Below are 23716 nucleotides of genomic sequence, written 5' to 3' on the forward strand. Positions count from 1 at the left end.
TATTTACCTTCCTCGCCAAGATGCTGCAAGGCAAAATCTGATCTGACAAAATCTCAAATCTCTCGCGTCAACTTTCTCAATATCAGTAAAGTTACCTACCTGAGACCTTACTTGCATGAATGGTGACCCAGTCATGTCTTCCAAAATCTCGGGACCGTTAGGTGGCGTATGTCAAGAAAACGGTTTAATCTTCGGTAATCGGTGCGCCCCTCCTAAAAGATGCACCTAGCAAAAACAATCGATAGGTTACCGGTGGAACTGGCCCAGATCTATTGACAAAGCATCACATGAAGCTACCTATAATGTGAATGTGGGAAATGGCATTACTGACCTTAAGTCACCCATATGGCGCCCAGCCAACTTCGGCATTCGGAGATAAACACTGAATGCCGACCCGAGACTTGAGAGTCGATCTCGGTCCCTTAAATCCCTATATGGTGGGATATAACACCGGTAAAAGTTCTAGATAATCAGACAGTCCCAATACCTCATGTAAGCATCGCACGGCTTGTCTTTTGGTGATAGTTCACGAGCCGTGCATAGAATATCACTCGGTCTTGGCAACATGGATTCGAGGGTTAGGTTTATTTTCATCCAACGGTAAAAAGCCGGGCAATCTTATGGCCAGCCTAAACGACCATCTTTATAATTAGTATACCTATTCAATTGTTGAAAGTAGCAAATGAATCGGTGTTAGCCAGCGCTAATTCCGGTAGGTGTTCTTTTGTCCCATACTAGCAAGGGTCAGGTTTTACCATCGACCGTCAATGATCCATTTGATCTGCTGATTTTTTGTCTTTTTTGTGGTCCCGGAAGATGCGGGCGACAAGACTAGTTTCACATGTATAGATAATTTTCTGGAATTGTATCTCCCATGGTCCACCGCGTACCGGTAAACAGTTCAGCACGATCGCATGTACATTGTAGATACGTATGTATGGGACCCCGGAACTTGGAACCCGACCACAGCGCCTACCAAGTCATCAGCAGTAGTCATATTAGACTTTCAGAGACCGTGTACAAGGTGATGATCGGTTGGAGGAGAATCAAGGTCCCTGTGTCACATGGCGATGAGGATCAGTGCCAAGGAAAGAACTCCGGAGAAACCACCCTCTTTGGTATCCCTTGGCACAGGAAAAAAACAAATGGGGATCATCATTTATGCAGCCTGCGGTAATACCCATCACCTAGTCGATTTCATTATTTGTCGGACCATATAAAGCCTTTTTTTTGCTACCTGATGGATAACCAGTAAGTAGAACTGCGTGCGGCTGAGACATGCGATTGAAAGGACTTGATTGCAATATTGCATGTTAAAAATATTCGTTAACCTATCCATTAAGGTACCACTGCCCTGGGAAGTCTTATAGAAAGTCATAGGAGGAGGGCGAGCCAGCATAGTTTTTTCGATCCAAAAAAAAAGGTGGGGTATGATCAGAGGCGGATACTAGAGGCCTAGGCCGTTTCGATAGTTAGGCCTCATGCACATGGTGGTTATCAAAGCTTCAGGTTTTTCTGATATGACGAGCCTTACAGGCTGCGCCTTGTGCCTTGATATTCACCTGAGGGGATAATGTTTGAGATGTACGGTCCATATTCAGAAAAAAACCTCAAAGCACATTTTCCCTTTGGAAGCAGAATTCGAGTGCATTTGTGGGGTATTCATCAAAAACCGCCGTGCGATAACAAATCAATATATATCTTGACAAATAGAAATCGGTAGACGATAGGAGAGCGCCGTATAGATCAGTTTGGAACCTTGATCATTTAGCTCTTTCCCAAGCCTTCTGGTCATTGTCAATAGACAATCTTCGCAGATCGTGTAGGATCAATATGTACTGAACAAGTATTAAGACACATTTCGACGATCGTGTATTGCCATTGGGGAGGACCAACTCATTCCCCACAGTTGAGGTAGGACATATCCGGACCAGGGGACAATTCTGTTACTCGATCACCTCGATTAAGGAACCGGCCACCGTGGAGCGAAAGATTCTCAGTATGCCCCGTGGACCCTCTAGCTACTGGTCTTATGTAAATCATATGTATAGGACGCTGAACAGTGCATCATCTCGAACCGTCCTTTGGAATTTTAAGGCTGAATGCGTCCGGTTTGAAATCTGCAGGGACGGCCGACAAGATGCACTTGTCTAGTGCCTAGGCGTTTCTGATAGTAGCGGATAAATTATAATCCCTATGTGGTGATTAAGCTTACGTTTAATAGGTCTCATACGCGTAATATCCTAGAAAGATGACTGGCTCAGTATTTGGCTGTGAATGGAAATAAATATTATACATGATGACACAGCGAGACAGCAAAGCCACCAAAGTAATAAATATAGATATAAGACGATTTACCTTTATGCAACGGAGAATTTCTTGATTCCTTGAGAGTGTAACAGGCTTGTAAGATCTGGCCCGTCATCAATTCAGAGATTTGACACAAACACGTCAAGAGCAGTGGGGACTTGTAAGTTGTGCCTGGAATTCTGGGCCTAATCCGAAAGTGACATATGCAGTCATTGGAAAGACTTTCTCTGTGAAAGATTGGTTGATCGACGTGATGGTTAAGATGATTGAATCCTTACGTCCATTTAACAGCTTGTGACCTGAGATATATGGCATGCAGAGTAGTCTCTATGTTGACCGCCTAGCCACTTCATTTCACTAGCCCCCTTTAAGAGCCACAGTTCCCAAGCCAAAGCCAAGCCATAGAGACCTGAAATATACCCCAAACTGCACAACTTCAGCTTCAAAGTACATGTCCTGGAGGTATCCTCAGCTGAACTATTTGGTATCACATTACTGAGGCAATATGCGACGTCAAGTACCTAGACGTTGGGACAGCCGCTTACCAGAAGCAATTTGATGATTTCGTTTGAATTCCCGATGTCACAATATCGAAGATTATTACATAAAAACTCGATTTAAATATACAGTCACTCACGGGGTGAAGGCGGATCCTGTCTGATGGCGGTCAGGGATTTGAGGCCAATAAAAGAGTTAGGTTTTAGACGCTAAGGGTAAATTACTGTAAACAGAACCATCAGATAGGATCCGCCGTCAGTAGGTGAGCGACTGTATTGCAATTCATAAAACTGCAATGCAGCCACATTACCCAAGTAAAAAACGGTTGTATTCTTTTTCTCCCGAGCGCGCTAGAATATTAGAAAATGTATGTATGTATGTATGTATGTATGCTTTTCATTTCTTGGCGACAACCTTGCATTTATAACATCGTGATTTTTTTTCTCAGCCAAGTAACTTAGGATTTGTTTGCACCATGTAGTACTATGAATCTCGACTACTTCTTGATCCATGAAAACAATGAAACCAAGGCCCATAGTAGAACATACATGTATATGTAGTTATGCATTTACTGTTACGTCATAAGTAATTGCAATTGGACTCCCTGAAGTTTATAGCTACATGTAGCAACATGATCGATACTACATGTATGATGGAACAATACGATCTCTAAGGTCTATAGTCCTGCCCCATGTAGACGCAAATCTCCCCCGCGGTTTTGAGAATAACCAATGCCACTAAAGTATGTTTACTAGGCCATGCTCGTATCCGTGCTTCCCAGCAAAGAGTGATGTTCTATGTTCCTTGACCTTGCTGGATCTCTGCAAAAGAAAAGAAAATCCCTTAACAAACTAGGATCACAATGGGTCCAGGACCCCAGCGAATACCACCCCTACATGTATGTAGGCCATAAGAGTGGGGGTGCTGCGCCAACAATTGGTTGATGCCCTCTCCTTACTTCCCCGGCGAGCCGGCGCCGAGGAAAAGAGACCCTGCACTTCATGGAGTGGAACAGGCACATATACATGTATATTAGGATGAAGGTATCACATGCTCCGAATGGTAGAGATAGGCGTACCCATGCATGCCAGCTGGAGAAATAATGAAGCCCCGAGCCAGCAAGGTCTGGTTGATATACCTTGTTCTGGGGGTTTTAGTTAGCAAATAATTTTCAGGTCTTGTCCCCGCCTCTAGTTTCTGTTGCGTGGACTTTGAAAAACACCGATGTAGCTTGTTGTTGGTGATGTTTCACTATGCGGATCTGACAGTATCGGATCAGTACCGAGAGTAGATCAAACATGGTGAAGGGATCTTACGTTAAACTGGGGATGAAACGTAGTGTGCTATGAGGGGATACTATGGAGGGTTCCTGGAGAATCGTACGATGGCATTGAATAATCAGGGATACTTCACTGGTATGTACATGTTGTATACTGACTGTACTAAAACTCAAATGTTAGATGTCGTGATATGTGGGTTTATGCCCTCCAAGCATCAAGAGTTATTTATATTTATGTGAAATGGGCTTTATTCGCTTTTGCGGGATAGACCTATTAAGATGTAAAATTTAAGTGAAGACTACCCCTTTGATGCATGCAGCTCTAGATACATTAACACTACTAGGGAAATGGAAAATATTGCGATAGTAACATCCTGGATACAGTAAGATCCCACTGCAATTAATTCTTGGCAACATCGTCATGATCCGTTGAGCTTGCAATATCCTTCCACTCTTCAAGGGTCTTCCCAGTATCCGCACAAAACCCTCCAATCACCTTCAATGCATCCGACCCTAATGGGATTCTGCCGGGCAAGACCTTCCCCTGCACCCTTCCTGTCTTCGTCAAAATCTCAACAATCACTCGCGCACCCTTTTCAGGGTCCCCTGGTTGCTTGCCATTGTATGCCGACAACATGTTCCTCAGAGGCTCCATCACAGGGTCATAGTCGGCGATGTGTTTCGCACTCGATGTACGATGTCCCGGTGCCAAAAAATTGGTGCGGAAGTAACCTGGTTCAATGCACACGACATCTATCCCGAGTGGTGCAACTTCTTGGCGAAGGCCCTCGCTCAGTCCAGCAATCGCATACTTGCTTGCACCGTACATACCGGCTCCACCGTAGCCTCTCCAACCGCCAATCGACCCCATATTCGCTATCATGCCGGACCTGCAAAGCCGCATATAGGGCAGAACCGCACGGAGCACCTTCGTGACACCGAAGACATTGGTATTCCAGGATTTGAACTCTTCTTCCGGACTATTTGCAATTTTAGTGACAAAGGACTTTTTCACTGATGCAGGAGTCAGTGCTACATACCTGCACTCTTCAATAGCACCCTCAAGGATATAAGCAGCATTGTTGACCAGGATATCGATGTGACCATAAATTTCGACCGCAGCAGTGATAGTCTTGTTGACATTTTCTTCGGTGTCGGTAACATCGAGCGCAAGGGTAGCAGCACCGAGGGCTTTTAGGTCCGCGATTTTAGCTGGGTCACGAGCAGTCGCGATGACTTTGTCGCCGTGAGCGAGGGCGGCCTTTGTGAGAAGTCCGCCGAAGCCAGAGGAGGTACCAGTGATGAGCCAGATCTGAGGAGACATAGTTATATCGTTGAAAAAGTAGATGACTTGAGATATCTTGTTGATATTATATGTAGATTGAGTCGAGTATTGAAATCGATGATGTTGGAATTGTGCTTAACCAAGCCTATATATGCTATCTCAATCATCATTCTAACCCCCAATTTTTCACACGAAAAGGGGTCTGTTAACTAAAAAAACTATCTTGACATAGAATTCTGTGAAATTCTTCTGTTGAAGCTCACGATTTCGGTAATAACGACTCTTAGGTCCATCGGCGTTCGTTGAGTGCTATCGCCGAAAACGATAGGTTTTAGTTGTAGTAACGCCGAATGCCAAGATCCCACGTGACCCGAGAGTAGAGAGGTAGATAGTAGATAAAGGAGTCCGGTCGCTCTAACTCAAGGGCCGGAGGGTCCAGTAGAGCATACACGGTTAATTTTGTGAAAGGTATTGTAATTTGTGTCTGTCCTTCTGGATTCCGTCCGTCCTTACCTAACCCTCGATCTGACCGGGCTATCCAACCAGCTGCACCCAAATGTAACATTGATGGGTCATTTTCGCATGAGGCTCTGGCTCGCTGATGAGAGATGATATGTAGTGCATCTACCGATCACTGGAGCGAAGTTCGGCAGACCACGTGTGGTGAGGTCTTGAGCTGGGAGAGCGAGCGAATAGCGTTAGCAGTGTTTGGAATTTGGGTTTCGGCTTTCGTGAAGGCCGAAGTATTAGTACTACCTACCTACGTGTATCATGTAGTATCAACATCGGTAGCACAAAATAAATAAAGGTACAGGACCTCTCCATTACGGTCCAATGGTGGTACCAAATGCCTTGACTCACTCTGGTCTTAACTGTGCCTACAAAGCTCGAGTGCGACCTGTCAACTTCATAGTAACGATAGGTCCATACAGTACCTACCATCTACACGTATCTCTATCTGTCGATCCAAGGCCAGCGGCCAGCGGCCTGGCGCGCTTAAACATATCTCGCTTTCTAGCTTTCCACCAGCTCGTATATCCTCGGACACGGTCACGTCGAAGCTAGGATCTGAAGAGCGCGAAATCAGAATCCATAGGCTCCATTCAATCCTTATTCAAATACGAACCGATGAAACAAAGTTTCCAACTTAGGTGTGCTTCACTAACACTATCTAGTCAAGCTTTATAAAACTAACGCACGTGTAGGCATAACACAGAAGAACCTCTCTCTTCGTGCCATCGAATTCACCTGGATCTGATTCTTTAAACGGCTTGACGTAATTGGCCTCTAGGTATTCTGATATCACGCCAAGCAAAGCTGGCCCCCATCTGTAGAAACACTATTAGTTTTGTTTCTGTTAAATGAACATCTCTGAAACGACTTCAAACGACATGTATGCCTTCCGTCTTTCGCGGTACCTTGCTAGATGCTGGTCACCCCGCAGCTTCCGAGTGCTACGAACCACGGAACATTCTACCCTGCGCCTCCGCCCCAGAGTTGCTACCCCGGATTAAAGTCCCACTTATCGCCTATCAACTTAACACCGGCCGCTACCCCCAGAACGTAACGGGAACTCGTTTTTCTTCTCGAACCCTGTAGAGAAGGATCCCGTATTCAAAGTGATGTTGTTTCCAACTTTACCAGAGTAATACACGTGCGTAACGTGGCGGATATATGGTTTGACATGGAAAACACCCAGAGTCTGTGTCCCGTTAGTCTCCGCCCTGCGCATCAAGGGCTTGATTTAGAAAATTGTATCATAGTTATTTGCTTTTCCGAAACGGCTATCTCCAGGTTTACTTTTTTCTGCAGACTTCGATCAATCCCGAACTAATGAGAAGTGAGATAGCTTTTGCTGGGGAACCGTTTGCACTTAGAGTTATTAGGAATCGCGCTAATATGTGTATAAATATATATATATCACTATGACTGTATGAATGTGTTGTGACCTCCACATGAGACAATGATTGAGGTCCCAGTTGATAGTGTATACGTACGCGGCTACTCTACATTTCTAGTCAGCGTGAAAATAGACATTGATGATGTCAGCGAAGCTGAGCTCGAGGCTATAACTTATAACTCATCTTTAGTTTAGAAATTTGGTATAATTCGATCAAGATCAGGCACGTTGTCTCAATAGAACGCCAAAAATGTCAAATCTGCATCTAGAGATATGCTTAATCACAACAGTGCATGCAGCTATGATTCATTGCGGTAAGCACTAGATGATCAATACAAATCTCAAAAGATATAATTATACTATCAGAAAGATATACAAGTGTATAAAACAGACCTAGAAGAGTACTCAGGTCCCGAGTGGAAGATTTCTTTTCGAGAAGGCGGAGGGCGTAATGACCAAGCTTTACTTCACCGGAGTTGGTGTTCTAAGTTAATAGCCCAAGCAGCAAGAGGTGCTAGAATGGAGGGCAGAATTGTACGAGATAGTCTAGTAGAATATACGTATGAGACTTGATTAGCAATATTAGAGCGAGTCGCATACATTGCTAAAGGATCACAAAATCAACCTTCTCAGCTACATTGATATTCGTTGATTCCAAAGAGAAAAGAACGCCTGACAGCATCGATCGGGAACCTTAATGACGCGCTGAGCTGATTGGTTGACTGATTGATTGGAGGCCGAGTAGTTGAAGTGGGAACACACCGGTTTAGGTCACAACACTGGGTATTTGACCCAAGGGTGCTCTTTAACTGGGGTTTTCATCCATTACTTAATGGTGAGGATGATGAGAAAGACTATAAACTCTAAATACAGAACCTAGAAGCCAAGATAAGGGTCCGGCCCAACGTGGGTTAGAGTGAAAGGTATATACATACGAGGGTCTACTCATGCGGGTACATGTAGATCACGCACTGCCCGGTCCTCACCTTCATACGTGCAGATGAACGAATGTTTCGAGACTTATTTCGTTTCCCCACTTCCTATTCCAGACGCTGTAACCGACCAATAACCGATTAACTGAGCTGCAAGAGGAACGCGTCGGATTAACTGGCCACTCCCCCGGGTTTCTTCTTAGATATATGCAGCATGTGCAATGACGGCATCGAGCCAATGTTGAACGTCCTCAGAATACGAAATGTTTCTATCCCATTTTGGGCTATGGTTACTCAGCCTTTAAACCTCTGGTCCCCTCTACAGCCAATGTTGTTGCCTGGAAATGGAGAGCCGAGACCCAATAGTGATCTGAACCATCTCTTTCTTTACGCGCTCTCAGCCACCGCGTACCAGCCTTGTTTCTGCAACTTTGGGTTTAACGTTTTTACGGCACAGCAGTCCGACACACATCTCAGAGATCTTTGCCAGATGGCACATTAGGAACATACCAAATATCTGTCTCTCAGCTGTGATAATTTTGACAGCTGGCTCCCATCGCGTTGCAAGAATTGAATAGGAAGCTGTGGAGGCAGAAACGGGCATGCTTATATTTCAAAACTACCTCAACACCCAATTAAAATATCAAAAGGCTAATGAGGATAAGGCCTGCACCGTGCATAGTGAAGTATCAAGTCTACTAGTAATGCACAGGGATGTGACGGAGGCCGGGAAAAAAAAAAAAAAAAAAATCTGTGGACCGGAATAAGCAATGAGCATTACCTCTGTCGAACTGCAGATGGCAGCAAAATAAGAAGGATCTGCAGAGTGCCGGAGAAGGAAAATCCTTGTGAACCACCCTAGTCCTGACCTCGTACTCACACCTCAATGCCACAGCGGTCCCAATCTGTCGGAAGCCAATGAGAATCGTCTAGCGGGAAGGCGATGCGTATGGAGTGTTCAAAGCTTCTGTAGTACAGGCAGAAATGCTTTCGGTAGTTCTCTACCTTCTTTCCAGTATGATTTGGAGGCTCATGATTTTGATAGGTTTAGTCCTCCTATTAGATTTATTTTATACTTATGCACCCTATACAGTAATGATGCCTTTCCTCCTCGAACAACACCCACCCCACTTCACTATGAATCTCACATACCTTGGTCCAATGATTTGAATTCAAATCAGTAATCTATCCTAAGATCCGAAGCTTGGTTTAAATACATCTTGTATTTCCAAACTTATTGGTTCTGATAATTTCAGACAGTTAGGTTATAGCACTTACCCCCTCCAGACACCCCACCCATACACCGATTCACTGCCAGGATATAACCTCAGCGTACATATACCTGCTCTACTTCTCTCTCGACAACACAAGCGAAGCCTACTTATAGTCACTTGCTCCCACCGTTCATTCAAGCTTGATATCCAAACTCAATTTCAAATTTCATAACAGCTTTTATTCCACCTTGCCTCGAAATATCGCAAAGACTTGTTCAACAGAATCATAGTCTTTCAAACTTTCTGGCTATCCCAATAGTCCCCATCATCATGATGTCCACATTCGATCCCCACGCAGAAAGGTTATGGAGCAAAGAAGAAGACAAGCAACTACGAAATGCCGTATTCCAAGGTAGGCTTCAGCGCACTGAAGCATGAAGTATTTGATGGCTGATTTGGGTAATAGAGAAAGAACAAAAACGGCCAGTAAAATGGGATACAATCGCAGCATCATTACCTCGACGGAGTAAGAAGGAGTGCAGAAAGCGCTGGCATCATACAATGATGGAGGCGGTGAGAAGATGCAAATGGAAACCGGAGGAAGATGAACGACTCTCTACAGCTGTAAGGAAATTTGGAAGGAAGTAAGTGCGCGATATACTTCTTTTTTTCACCGGCAGCTATAGATCTCCCGGCAGGTCGACGGCGCACTATCTCTTCAAATTCTTATTGTTCCTCGGGCTTCTTCGCGACATGGGCATGTGGGCCTGAAATTCAGTAACTAACGTACGTAACGGTGCAGGTGGATTTCAGTAGCCCAGGTTGTCATGACCAGGAACGATAATGGTATGTGCATCCCTGCTCACGAACCCTGGTTTCGTGGGGTCCACACTTGGGTGCATGTTGTATTGACTCCAATTTAATAGAATGCATGAGACGGTGGAAAGAAATACAAGCCCGAGACGCAAATGCGACCCCAACTGCGACCCCGGGTTCTCCTAGCAGTATATGGTCATTAGACGAGGTGGGTACAAATATAAAACCCTTCCATCATCACTCCAAAAATTCACTTTAGGGGCAAAGCTCTCAAAATATATACGTATATTAACAAGTCTTTTCAATGCTTCAGCTCAACCAAACTCGATCGCACCCTCAGCATGCTTCTATCAGCTCGAATACCTCATCGACAGGTTACTCTCCCAGCAGCGCCACTTCTTACGTTGATGATATCCTGCGCGGCATGGGCCAAATGAGCCCCCAGACCATACAATTTGACAGCATGGACACCGAGTCCTTAACTATGCACTCGCTTGATACTCCTACGAGTTTGATCGACTCTCGAGGACCCGAGATCCACCAGGACTTGGATGCGTTTATTGATTTTGATGCGGAACGCTCGGGAAACTTCTTTGAGCCCCGCTATGATTCTGACGGCCATCAATCTGATTCCAGCGAATGGGGCTGGTTTGATAGTATGATGCCTGCAACAACTCATGGTGGTCGTCCCCAATACGACAATAATGGGCTTTCTATTGGTTCCGGTGGCTTCATGCTTGATAGCCATCCTGGTGAATTGATGCACGATAGCCCAGGAGCTCTTGATAGCTCATATTCAAGGTAAATTACATCAAATCATCTTTGCCACAACAAGAACTAACAATCATGAAGCACCCGAAGTAATTCGGTCGTACCACAGATGCAACCGCAAGTCTCGACTCCACAGGCACAGGATTCTTACGATACAGGCAATCGAAACCTGCTCTCCTTGAAATCTTCAGGTGCAGTTGGAGGTGTGAAGGTCGTCATTGTCTGCAAATCGAATGATCTGCGCACATTGAGCTCGCTGGAAAACATCATGAAGAGCTTGAAGGCAAATGGCCACTCTGTTATACAGGACTCGCAACCACTTGGTCGCAATGACTACCTTTGTGGATCTTTGGCGTATGATGGTAAGACGTCCGCTCGTGTATCAGGAACGAAACGTCCCACTAACTTGATTTCCATTCTAGATGTGTTGCAAGATCTTGTAGGAGCTTGCACGTAGCAGTGTTCGCCACATAGCGAAAAAGCATAAATACAAAAAAAAAGAAAAAGAAAAAAAAAGAAAAACACGGTCTGCCCATCCGGCACTTTCCTTTGTCTTGCTTCATGGGATATCACTAGCTTTAGGTGTCAGCATGTAATTTTTTGGAGTTAGGGTTCTCTTTACTACTATTTTCTCGTTCTTCAGTGCTCGGTGTTCTTAATGATTTCCTATGTACTTATGCCTTTTCTTTTCTTTGTTTTATAGACCTGTAGCGCTTTCAAGCGAAAAGCTTGTATACATGTATATATACTTGGCTGCCGCCCTCATGTTTGCCGGAATACCGGAATCGACCATATCTTGTGGAACTTAGCTTTTCGGGTCTCGTATCCTGTACTCTGTGCATCCAAGGGACTCGGGAGTTCTTTTTTTTATCTTCCTTGTTATCTCGGTCCGCTACCAAGAACCAAGAAATGTGTATAGCGGCCTAGTGTGCATATCGGACACCGCATCCCCTTCTCTGCACGCACGGATTTTTTTTCCTTATTCTTGGTCGGATAATGATCATGAGATATCCTTTCCCGGGCTGTGAAGTACTTGTGAACGATCTTGAAACCGAGTGTGATCGTTTGCATTTGCGTTCCTGTCATTGTGAGTACATATTAGGTATTTTCAGACCTCGTAAAAGACACCACGCGGAAGATATTATTCAAACTCTGTTCTGGCCAAAACAAATTGAACCTTTTGATCATTTGACATTTGTAATATGAAAGATCTACATACATGTACTACAAGAGAAGAGATGCGTTGAAATTGTAAGCTCGGCCCCAGGGTCAGGGTTTGTGGTATTCTAAATTTATGTGTGACGACAACTTGAGTGCGGCCAACAAGAGCACTGCTCGAGGCGGATTGGGGAAAAGTTCCCTTAAGGCGCCTCTAACTCATCTAGGGGCACTTCTTACTCTATTCTGGGTATGTAAATAGTGATCTTTATATTCTTAAGCTTACATGCGGGAAATTCAGCACATCCGATAAAGTTGCCAAGTTGGGGGGGAGGGTGCATTCAGGCTGAGGCTCGCAAGGAAGACAGACACCCAGAACACCTCGAAGCTTTAGCACAACCTTATCCAAGGTAAGGGGTACCAGTTGGATTAGGGTTAGGGTTATCTCTGAATTCGTCAGATGGGCTTACCCGATGATGAAAGAAGTACTACTGTACGTGATTGCGCCCTCACTTCGAAGCATCATAACCTTCAAGGCAGGTAGCGCTCACGAGGCCGCCTTGAGGGAAATCTGCCACCATACCTCGATCAAGCAGCCTCGCAGACCCCCCCCTACCCCCCTTACTCTAATTTGCTCCGAGAGGTTTTACCTCGTGGATCAAGTTGATTTGCATGAATAACCCCCCTGGCCACTGTTCATCAACCTCAGGGTGGTCTTTGAGGGTAGAATGCTTGTCAATGGCAGGAGAACCTGTGTAAGAATGCAAGTCTCAAATTAAAGCAGGGATACAGTATATGAGTCGCTGAGTTTCTAAATCGAGACATTTCATAATACGTCACCAGCTCCTAACTGTCATTTGAAGGTTTCTTTTTGCCCCGGACGAGTAGGGAGACATCGTGACAGTTCTGCTACAAGAAAGTGACTTTTGTTTAGTTGAGGATGATGGTTAATACCCCTGAACGATGCCGAAGTTGTTGTGTTTCGGAGGATTATATACGCAGGGCAAACTATAGGTGAGATGAACACCTTATATGTAGTGATTACTTAACTGATTGAGAAACTCAATAGTACTGCACAGAAAAGTGTATGTATAGAGTATATCTTTGCCAAGAAATTTTGGTTAATGTCATGAAAGACACATATGTGTCTTACTTCCTCTTTGATATAATCAACTGAACTACATATCATGCGGTGAGTGTGTATTTTGTACATAATCTAGCATCCCCTCTCCATTTTTTCGAGTCGATCGATACGCTCGTTACATGTATCCTCCAATCTATCAAGTATACGTCATATTTAGCACTCTAACTTGTAACTCAGCTTCCCTTTATTTCTCCTTCATTCTAAATCCCACAGCTCTGCATTCGAAACATTTTCTTCTACCATATCAAGATGCTTTCTTCGACCTGTATCTATATGTCCCAACACACTACAGCTGTAGCGTTGACGAGAACTGATTCGCGATTTAAAGCGCTCAGAACTTTAATAGGTTAGAGGATACAATGCCAATTCAATGTAGAAGTGCCATAACTAATAATCAAGGAGGGATTTGCTATGCTCCAACCCCATGCCTCGATGGCAAACTATTGCACTTCCGGTAGCGAGTCCACCAACAGGGAATCAGGGTCTGAATCTATCTCAGAACATGAGGGAGTCACAATCGGTTTACGGCCATACCTTGCAATTGCTAACGATTGAATAGATGCTCCATGTTCCCACATGTGCAAACTCACAACCCCGAGTGAAACCCCTTCTCCACGATCAACGTATGTAAACCAGCCTCTTGTTTTCTTCCTTTCTTAAGAATACACCTGCAGAAGTTGTCGGCTTGCTAACTTTATCAAGTAGCGGGTGTTTATTGCTTCCAGGGTTGTCTCCCTTGTTCTCACCCATGTGTAACACTACAAGCAACTCGGTTCTTCATATCCATCCATACAAACGCGACCCCAGTATCCCTGAACATTCCCTGGATTCTTCCCCGAAACCACGATAATTTACCGAACGCAGTACTAGCCGCTTGATTGCGCTTCCATTATGGACGCTATATCTAATCCGGGGAACCAGCTCACAATCCTTTACCAGGTAATCAGCGTGCTTCAGCGCTATTACTGGTACCGAGTCAAGATCAGGCTAGGTTAAGGGATCTGATGAAGAAACCGATAAATCAGTAAGTACCCCCACATGTTCATGCAATGTGGGGGTATCGCCGTAGAGGTATTTAACTGCAATTTCATCCAGTATTATCTCGAGCCTCGACAGCTAGCACCCACTCCGCACCGGTTTGTTAACCGGCACATATGGCACAGCCAATAGGGAGGTGTGATTAAGATACTGTCATTGTTAACAAGATAAATATCTGTACTTTGCACGGCGAGGTTTGTGCGCCTAGTGTAGCTAGATGAAGAAAAGAAGGAAGGATATGGCTTATGGGAGCCTTCGGTCGACGGGCGAGGGCAGAATTCTGCAAACAGAAGGATACCCAGGATATCCTATAGAATTTGTAAAGTCAGAGGACAATTTCAGCATATTAAACTTAAAAATACTCTTAAATCAAACCGACTAATTATGGAAAGTGTTCTAAATCATCAGATATCACTCGGTCTATCAAATGTCCCAATGAACCAGGTTCATTTGCCTTATCAGTTTAGCTAGCAACCCGGCCCTGCCGGAGTTAAAACATCATATACATACCAAAGATGAAATATTTCATGACTTCGTTACAGTCTAAAATTCTCGATTTCAGGTTAACCTTTTATGGATAGAATTTCAAAACCAACTGTCTCAGTGTTTCTTCGTTCAATAATATCATTCCGTTTACCAAGAAGGATGTAATTCACTTTCAAAATTGGTTTTGGAATCTCTGTACTGCAGTGGTTTAGCTTTAGGTATTAGATTCTGTACATGAATGTATGAAGAACATACATATTTGCCTAGTTCAGATCAGATCGAGACTGAGCTACCCAGTCATTATGGGTGTTCCTAAGTTTTCAGCTGCCAAGTAAACTATGCCATAATTTTGATTAGATATCCATATGTTTGAGTAATAGAGCCGCAGCGCCCCCCCCCCCCCCCAATTGACGGAATAATTCGCAAATTGGAGTTTATAGTAGTTTTGCCTGCTGTGATTCCTTTGGCCATCAACCCATTTTAAAGGTCTCATCCCAGCAAACAACTTCTAGCGCCGGTCAAAAAAAAATGTAAACCGGAACGAAGTCTCGATCCAGCATTTTATCCGTATGGGCAACTGTTAATCCAAATTGTTGAATCTATCAATTAAATTGTGACACATGCCAGTTTGAATACGAACCAACCTCCATTTTCCCACATAATGAGATTATTTCCGAATTTAGCAAATGTATTTTGGATCCATTTCTAGGAAATGAATGTCATCTTTTCGAGGTAAGTGTATTTGATACATTCCTCTCCGGCATAGGCTACATGACGTGTGTATGGACGGTCGGATAGCTAATGAACTCCGGTCCCAATCAGACTTGATGCATTGAATTCACCTGGAAGATATTGGCGATGAGAATATGCGGCATACTGAACTGGAACCCGAAAGCAACTAAAAGACCTATGAGGCCAGACCTGGTCCAGAGCCCACGTAGTTTTCCAAACGATATGACCTTGACCATGCACACAAGATCGAGGATACGGGAGGATGAGGGGTAGTTTTAGTTTTTTCCTAGGCTGGAGAAAAGCTGCAAGTGTCAGCCAAGTTAAAATTCATGTTACGTAGCTAATTATCAGGCGAGGGGCTTTGCATGATCGCCAACATTCTTCATAAATAATGCACCCGTCATAACCAAGACAAGATGGTGCCATATCTATTATTATCAAAGTAAAAATTACTTTTTTTTGGCCATGACTGGCTCAGTACGCCACCCAAAGCTTGTATGATTGTGGTTGAGTTCGCGAAAAAACGCCATCGATAGATCCGCGGGACCCGGTCGGTCGGGACTCGATAACATTTATTCTTTGTTCAGGAATCGGGGTATTAAATAGAGTGATCCGTGAAGCTGTAGATTGTAAGACATATGCCTAATATGTTTGATGCCATCTTAGTATAAAATATTATATAAGGCTGGCGGTCTGTCGCAAGTAAACCACAGAAGCCTGGGGGGTTCACCGACGGCGGTTTGTATGGTAGTGCATTTAGACTGCATCTGTGACGGGTTGTGTTCGAGGTGTCCACGTCCCGATAACGGATGCAGCTCCTTTGGGCATTGTGTTAAGTGATCAATCAGCATGCAAATGTGACCGGCGTTGAGAAATCAAAAGAATTATCCGTGTCTCAGTTTGTGATCGCGTAGCTAGCTGACTTTCCGTCCCGACGGCGGAATCAAAAGTTAACATTGGAGAAAGTATCCACGCTCATCATTAGATTATGCCACAAGGGATAGCAATAAGGGGATTTACTTCTTCAATGGTGATATCTCAGTCGTCCTGGTATAAGCTCCATGGCCTACGGCCGTTAATCACATTAGCAAAGACATCCTATAATCTAACGCATGTAAATTAAAGCTCAAAGTCGTATATGAGGAGTCATTGAGGACATGTAGTTGTAACTACATGTCCGTGACTACAAATTGCTGGGTTGTTTGATATTGTTAACTCATAAAGTGTCAGTACTTTACCAAAAAGATCGGTAAATACCAGAATATGTACGCACAGATTTTCTGTGTCCTATGCGAGGGGAGACACAGTGGGTACCGTTCATAGGTTTGTGTGAGTTTTTCGGCTTTCGGGTCTGCATGCGCCTACTCAGCTGCATTTTTCAGCGCCACAGCTGCGGCTTTGAGAGCCACCCTCCACACTGGGTAGCAAGCTTGATATTCTAGAAACTTGAGTATTGCCCGTTATAGCAGTGTATACAGCGTCATCCTGTTTGATGGACGACTTTACCATGCCCTGATCCATTGATCAATTATATGGTAATGTAGATATTATATCATCAAAGCGAACCGAACCTCCGGCCCATACCAGCTTAGGCCCTGTTTTGATCGTTAGCTAGAAAAATTAAACAGAACTAGATTTTGAACCCACATTATCGAGATTCCTGTCCCCAGTATCGCCAGCATAGTCAAGATCTCTTAGCGGTCCGGGGTTTTCCAGATGATCAACAGCACAGTACCAAGGCCAAAACGCTTTCTATCTATGATATTGAAAAGGCTGAAACTATGTGACAATGAACCAGGTTTACAGTCGTGTTGGTCCGAATAAGCGGTTCCACCAAACGATGGGAATAGGGTCGGATTCTATTAGTGGACGTTATGAATCAGTGTATCAATCCATTAGCGGGTTGGCTACAGGAACCGAAGAGTTACAAGTGAGCCCCATCAAGTCCTCAAAACTCTCCTTTCGGTACGGATCGCCTGCAGGTCTGGCAAATTGGTACAAATAGAAACGTATCTATGGTGTCTATTTCAGGAGTTTCGATCGGATCCTCTAGTAGCCAGGCTGTGACGACGTGGCTCTGATGTAGACCTTCATTTGTCTTCCATTCCAGATGTCGTATGTTATCATCGAAACGTGCGTGTCTATTGGTTGGATATTCGTGTAAGCCTTAAGCAAGACAACTTTATTTCAGCCCCAGGCAGACATAATAGAACCAATAAAGTGCAAGGGCAAACTTCTTTCTCGATTCTTGAGTTGGTATATCCTGAATACGAAATCTCATCAGTTAGTTAATTGGCCCAATATCTGTGGATAGTGTAGATATCAAAAATAACTCTCCATCATATACGTAGTTACGCCAGAACTGCCCCATGAGGCAGGAACTGAATAAGCGTTGCTGGTGGCCGGTGCGTAATATGTCTCTCACTGCGTAGCGAGCTGGTATTTTTGTTTGATTTCCTGTGCCACAGAGCTTTCGTACGCCATACGTCCTGGTGAATAAAAACGAATCAGTCCCGTACTCATATCAGTAGACAATCGATCCCTACTTGATAAAAAAATCGCTTTCTCATGTGGTTGAGCCTCAATAAGTTCGTGATAGACAACATCATTAAATGTCCGCAGAACTATGGGGGTTAGATTTGGATATTTAAGCGCATGTGAATCGAAATAATAAGGAGGAACGGGTGGGCGAGCGACAGTTTATCTCGGGATCTGTTCTATTCAAAAAAAAATCATCCTTATTCTTGCTCTTCTCTCTTCGAATAAGGGTTACCTTGTAATCAAAAGGTCTACAAATGCTTTCGAAGTTCTTATACATCCCTGTTTTACTTCGGGCCTGAAGGGTGTTCTTGTTTTAACGACAACTAGGTACTCGCATTTTCCATATCCAACTCGAAGAACCCGGGTAAAACCGTTAGTCATCTCTTTAAATTTTTTGATACGTATTGCGGGGGGGGCATATTTGGTCCAAACGCACAGGGGTGAGTTACAGGAGACCGTTAATTGAGCGTCATACTACTAGCTTTCTGCACGCCCTTTGTAGATCTCCTGATTGCCGAGTCCCGCTATCCAATTGCTGTGCATACTTCTTGACGTGCAAAGAGCGGTGGGTTTAGTTACCCGGGGTCGCTGCCAGTTATTATGATAGTTTTGCATAGGTGTACATGTAGAAGAGGCTCTTGGATCATATTAGTCAAGTCCGGTAAGAGAATTTCTTATTCCATGAACTGCTTGTTGTGGCTGAGTATCTTTGGCTTCTAGAAGGGTGTAGTAGGGTTTCGCCCTCTTTCCATTACGAAAAAATCCTGACTCCAGCAGACTGTAGGTACGTGTACCTATAACTCTGGTTGGGATAACGTGGGATAGTTTCCTTTGAATATATATATATATATATAGCAGCAAAACCCTTAGCTACTCCGGCCGCGCGGGGCTCTAAGTAACCCTAGCAGTAACACCTCTTAACGATGAGCTAGACTGAACTCATAGCTTCGAGGGTATAGATATACTTGCATGGGCGCTCGTGGTCAAATGTGTGTATCTAGGCACAGCACCCTTTGATTTCAGGTTTCTCTGTTGGGGGAGGGTGGGGAGTCCGTGTATTTCAGATACTCCAGATGGGTCGGCCTAGTCTCAAGATGAAGTGACAACTTAATTGGTGAAAGGATAAACGCCGCAGGTGTCCAGACTAGCCACCAGATGTGACACTTCAGATTTGATAGAGTACATGTACTCGCGACCAGCAACAAGAACCCGAAAATGCACGTCCTAATCTGCAATTTCCATTGGAGTAGAAGTCAAAAATACACCAAAGACTTGCAGCTGCATATTCGGGTTCTTGTTGCTGGTCGCGAGTATACAGTGCCGTAGCTATGTCACATTCTTACTAATGCCTCCTTAGGTCGCGCTAGGACTACTACAATTATGTACACACTCCGCTCCAAACTGGCTTTCGTCGTCGTACGATCGTGTTGGCCTAAAGCATGTAAATAAAGCCAATATACATGCATACACCCATGACCGATTGAATAAAGCTCCCCTACATCGACTACCCCAGGAAACTTCAATGAAATTATTGATACCACTTGAGATTGAGGGTTCGTTGTGCGATTTTCAAAACAATTACCAGAAGCAAGGACGTTCAAACAAAGTGTGGCTGTAGGATCTACAGCGGTAGTGGCGTTAGTCAGATCGCTACACAAGTAGCGTTTCCAGATTAGGCAACGGGTGTCTTTAGCGGCTGGGTGCTTTGTCCTAGTGTGAAGAGCTCTTGTTTTGGTAGTTACCGTGCGTTTGTAGGTAACAACATGTACTATACTGTTCTAGAACCTCCTCAAACTCCACTTTACCTTGAGCATTTCATTTTTTTGTGAAGCTTATGGACAACGGAAGGCTAATTATAACTAGCATTTGGCGGAGAATTAATTATCCGAGAGGTACAAGGAACGTACGTCTCTTCCGTTCTCGGCAGATGAGCTTTATATTGTGCCCGCCCGATCGAAGCAGAACGAATGCCGAAATTCTTTAAACCCGGGAAAGTATTAACAGGTATCGCCCAGCCAAACCTAAGGCACGGGGATCATGATTATAAGAAGCACCCAGAAATAAAACAAAATCTCAAGAACCAGATATTTAATCTCAAATCGTTACAGGTTCACTTACTCCGTCCGGAGGTCCCCTTGTTCCCTGTTTCGAAACAGCACTTCGCAAAATCTAGTTGAAAGTGGTTTGACGAAGCTTAACTTTACGAAGGGAGCGTCTACAGGGGGGGGGGGGTGCCGTTTGAATTTATGCGTCATGCGGAGGCAGATGTGATTTGAGATTTACGATGTGCCTATTCTAGTACTCTAGATTACACGTTACATGATGCGTTAAGCACCTTGCATACGTACATGTAATTCTAGTTGTGGGTGTGGTAGTAGGTTAATTTTTTGCGGTGGGAATCACCGCTACTCTCTGTACCTACTGTCGGCACATTGTGCAACCTTACGTGTCATCCCGGTAACATCGTAACTCACGACAACAGAATACGGGGGTGGATGGTACCTTTTCTTCGTAAATTTACCTGCCTATGCGTACATTAGTCGAGATTTTCCCTAACGAGATCAGTATCCAGGAATACCTAGAGGACATGTACCTACATGTACCACTATTTGTGATAACAACGTTGTTGTTATCAACAAGGATCATCAGCCACCCAAATCTTGAACCCGAGAGAAATGCAGCCTTATGTACATGCAGTTATTTTAAAGGGACCATATGTACGCACATACTTGTTTTCTCACCGCTTGCTAGACGGATCACCGAAGACAGTTGAAAAACACACCACAAAAAAAAAAAGAAAGAAAAAAAAGAAAGAAAGAAAAGGAAAAAGAAACCAGAATGCATGGTAGGACGGGCGGCCAAAGGCAAACAGGTTTAGGACTCGATGAGCATGAGATGGGTAGATGGGAAAGTAAAGTGAGCTCAACTGTTTTGACTAACGCTACATGTATTTACCCCACCATACCATTTATGGCATGGAATTTATATCTACATGTATTTAGCTCATATCAAGTAGGTACCGTATACGTAAATTACGAGCACATCGTATACAATTGTTAAAATAGCTATGATTTTGTGGCTTGGTTGTAGGTATCGGTAAGAATCCAGAATTTCCTTTTGTATAGTCTCTAGAACATATATTCCTTGATTCTGTTGAAACATACCTACATATAATTAGCTAAGTACATGTAGATAAACCATGTGGGCTGTAATAAGTTGTAAGTGTTACGCCTTGTTTCGTTTGATGAACGCCTCACCGCCACGGTCACGCCACTAACACTAATGTTCTGTGAGCTAGGTCAAGGCTGTATGCGAGTTGAGGGTTATTCATTCTCCTATGTTCATAGCGAGCAACAAATAGATTGTCAGGTCATTTGGCCAGGAATGCTAATGTCTATACAACATATATACATTGTGTTTTTTTTACAATTCCTTCCATCGCAAATATTGTTCAACCTTTGAATGTTGATGCCTTCATGGCTGGTTGGCTGGCTTGCTGGCTTGCTGGCTGGGCCGGCCGGCTGGATGGTTGGCTGTTATCTGGCCAATAGGGAATTGTACATATCTACATGCAAGTAGTTTGGAAGCTTTAATGAATGAATTAAACAGATACAAAGAATTGCCTTTAATAAATTTCTAGGTAACCCCATATCAGCGATCTAGCTCGCCCTTTAGCTCTTCACAGCTTAATCCCAAGAACAATGTACCTGGAAGATGAATGGCGTGAAAAGGGACAGGAACCATGGATACGGTTTTCACAAATCACCACCAGTTCAAGAATAACGTGAGATGAGAAACTCCTGCTTGTACAACCTACCGATAAAACCCTTCCAGTGCACATGCTGATCCAGAAGAACGAGTCCGGACTCCGGAAAATTCCTTACCACCCCCCCCCCCCTTCCCCCCACACGCCTATTCGTGCCTCTACATGACAGCTTTCCATTGCAAGGCTAGCCGTATTCGATGGGGCACTGCCATCATACCAACTACAATCTTCTTACCTGTGTGTAGTCAGCCTGTGAGCCAGCCCTTTATATGCAGGTGTCTATTCTCCAGCTCAAGTCGATATAATAGCTCTTTGAGCCCCTCTGATTTTCATCAATTCGCTATTTAATACGACCGCTATTACTACTTCTAAAATTTCACTCTGGAAAAAAAATAGTTTGTTCCTCCCAAGTAACGTTTCCCATTCCCTGGTACTTTGCCTTGCGTTGAATACATCACCCGGCCCCGGCCCAGACCTTGCAACCTTTTCCGAACGAACGGACAACTAGACGGAATGCCTCGAGAAAGAAGAAAGTGGACCGAGGCAGAAGATGCAACACTGCGAGATGCAGTCTTGAAAGGTCAGTACGGTCTCTTTCAACAATACTAGATTCCTGGAATGAGCAGGGCTAGATTGCTATAGATACACCTTTTTTCTCTCTTCACTATTCCTAGCAATGGAGCCGCTAGCTAGTAAGATCAGGAAGATGCTTCTTAAAGCCGATACTGACAATCCTGTAACTACCAGGGGGAGACTCAGCCTGTGACTGGCATTTGATTGCCTCCTGTATCCCCGGACGTACCAACAAAGATTGTCGAAAGAGGTGGCATTATAAGGTTGCAGCTACTGTCAATAAAGGTCCTTGGGAGGTTGCTGAGGATGAGCGGTTGTGGGCAGCTGTTCAGGAACATGGAAGTCGGTATGTGGGACTCGAAAGCTTCCATTGCGTCGGGATATACTTACCAAGCTTGCCAGATGGGCGCTCGTTGCACAGGTTGTTAAGACGCGAAACGGGGATCGTGAGTTGAATTTCTCTTCAAGATCTTTTTCGGTTTACAAGCGCTACAAAGCCTCTAGATCTGTATCTCAACTATATATGTGAATTCCCGTGTCTAACCTATAGTTTTTTTTATAGAATGCTCGAAACGGTGGTATGATGCCTTAGACCCAAGTATCGATCACAGTCCATGGACACCCGAAGAGGTAGGTTTGATCTAACATATGTTACAATTCGATATTTTCTCAGGGAAACCGAAATCTAATAAATACCAGGATGCCAGACTCCTAGAAGCCATTAATAAAAATGGTCGTAACTGGAAAGCTATTGTAAAAGCTTATTTCCCACGTCGGACAAGCCTTTCGGCAAAAAACAGGTACTAACTCCGATGAGTGATCGCTGTTGAATTATCCTCAATAAGATCTACAATAAAGTTAATTTAAAAGAAATATTGAGAGCTAACTGATGATACGTGTCGAATAGATACTCGTTATTGATCAGAAAAATGGAGCCAAAGACCAAACATTCCGGATCTCAAACAGGAGCTCAAAAAAAATCGAGCTCTCCTAACATCAAAGCACCGTCTAAGCTACAGCAGCAGGAACATCCCCAAGAGGCAACATCCCCAGTAATTATGGCACATTCATCACCCCAGTTCCATCAGCAAGGTCTGAGTCTTGATGCAGATCGACAACTACGTTCCAATTCTTCCTCTTCGGCACAAGATACTATTACCGGGGGGTCAATTGATGCTCTTTTTTCTCAAACAGGCTGCCAGCAGCAGTACAATGAAGATCCGCCCTCCAATAATCAAGACCAAATAATGTATGGAAGCCCTCTCAGCGGGCG

General features: G+C 44.1%; 8 protein-coding genes across 8 annotated transcripts; 4 read left to right on the plus strand and 4 right to left on the minus strand.

The window, feature by feature from the left end:
• Positions 1–4487: 4487 nt before the first annotated feature.
• Positions 4488–5411, minus strand: LAJ45_06313 (uncharacterized protein; the record flags this gene model as incomplete). Its single annotated transcript, XM_046115877.1, has 3 exons — positions 4488–4861; positions 4919–5067; positions 5128–5411. 3 exons carry the CDS (start codon positions 5409–5411, stop codon positions 4488–4490), a joined length of 807 nt encoding a protein of 268 aa, XP_045970986.1.
• An 839-nt stretch (positions 5412–6250) lies between these two features.
• Positions 6251–7954, minus strand: LAJ45_06314 (uncharacterized protein; the record flags this gene model as incomplete). Its single annotated transcript, XM_046115878.1, has 12 exons — positions 6251–6258; positions 6312–6440; positions 6499–6518; positions 6572–6700; positions 6791–6872; positions 6927–7096; positions 7370–7378; positions 7446–7456; positions 7558–7571; positions 7666–7756; positions 7811–7840; positions 7898–7954. 12 exons carry the CDS (start codon positions 7952–7954, stop codon positions 6251–6253), a joined length of 750 nt encoding a protein of 249 aa, XP_045970987.1.
• A 1794-nt stretch (positions 7955–9748) lies between these two features.
• On the plus strand, positions 9749–11462 carry LAJ45_06315 (uncharacterized protein; the record flags this gene model as incomplete). Its single annotated transcript, XM_046115879.1, has 7 exons — positions 9749–9830; positions 9885–10062; positions 10221–10264; positions 10345–10442; positions 10548–11035; positions 11087–11367; positions 11428–11462. 7 exons carry the CDS (start codon positions 9749–9751, stop codon positions 11460–11462), a joined length of 1206 nt encoding a protein of 401 aa, XP_045970988.1.
• Positions 11463–12224: 762 nt separating this feature from the next.
• LAJ45_06316 (uncharacterized protein) lies at positions 12225–13296 on the plus strand (the record flags this gene model as incomplete). The annotated part of the gene is made up of 7 exons (XM_046115880.1): positions 12225–12256; positions 12391–12413; positions 12465–12573; positions 12647–12656; positions 12985–13026; positions 13098–13177; positions 13233–13296. The coding sequence occupies 7 exons, from the start codon at positions 12225–12227 to the stop codon at positions 13294–13296; spliced, it is 360 nt and encodes a 119-aa protein (XP_045970989.1).
• A 54-nt stretch (positions 13297–13350) lies between these two features.
• Positions 13351–14157, plus strand: LAJ45_06317 (uncharacterized protein; the record flags this gene model as incomplete). The annotated part of the gene is made up of 5 exons (XM_046115881.1): positions 13351–13355; positions 13636–13653; positions 13710–13789; positions 13867–13930; positions 14013–14157. 5 exons carry the CDS (start codon positions 13351–13353, stop codon positions 14155–14157), a joined length of 312 nt encoding a protein of 103 aa, XP_045970990.1.
• Positions 14158–15598: 1441 nt separating this feature from the next.
• Positions 15599–16330, minus strand: LAJ45_06318 (uncharacterized protein; the record flags this gene model as incomplete). Its single annotated transcript, XM_046115882.1, has 5 exons — positions 15599–15629; positions 15709–15854; positions 15941–15991; positions 16089–16205; positions 16298–16330. The coding sequence occupies 5 exons, from the start codon at positions 16328–16330 to the stop codon at positions 15599–15601; spliced, it is 378 nt and encodes a 125-aa protein (XP_045970991.1).
• Positions 16331–16941: 611 nt separating this feature from the next.
• On the minus strand, positions 16942–18169 carry LAJ45_06319 (uncharacterized protein; the record flags this gene model as incomplete). Its single annotated transcript, XM_046115883.1, has 8 exons — positions 16942–17001; positions 17070–17075; positions 17135–17158; positions 17211–17315; positions 17368–17422; positions 17492–17510; positions 18043–18052; positions 18110–18169. The coding sequence occupies 8 exons, from the start codon at positions 18167–18169 to the stop codon at positions 16942–16944; spliced, it is 339 nt and encodes a 112-aa protein (XP_045970992.1).
• A 4214-nt stretch (positions 18170–22383) lies between these two features.
• Positions 22384–23691, plus strand: LAJ45_06320 (uncharacterized protein; the record flags this gene model as incomplete). The annotated part of the gene is made up of 7 exons (XM_046115884.1): positions 22384–22450; positions 22618–22789; positions 22846–22889; positions 23006–23073; positions 23143–23243; positions 23351–23495; positions 23554–23691. The coding sequence occupies 7 exons, from the start codon at positions 22384–22386 to the stop codon at positions 23689–23691; spliced, it is 735 nt and encodes a 244-aa protein (XP_045970993.1).
• Positions 23692–23716: the final 25 nt, after the last annotated feature.

The sequence above is a fragment of the Morchella importuna genome (genome assembly GCF_003444635.1).
Source record: "Morchella importuna strain M04M26 chromosome Unknown Morimp01GS018, whole genome shotgun sequence".
Classification (NCBI taxonomy): Eukaryota; Fungi; Ascomycota; class Pezizomycetes; order Pezizales; family Morchellaceae; genus Morchella; species Morchella importuna.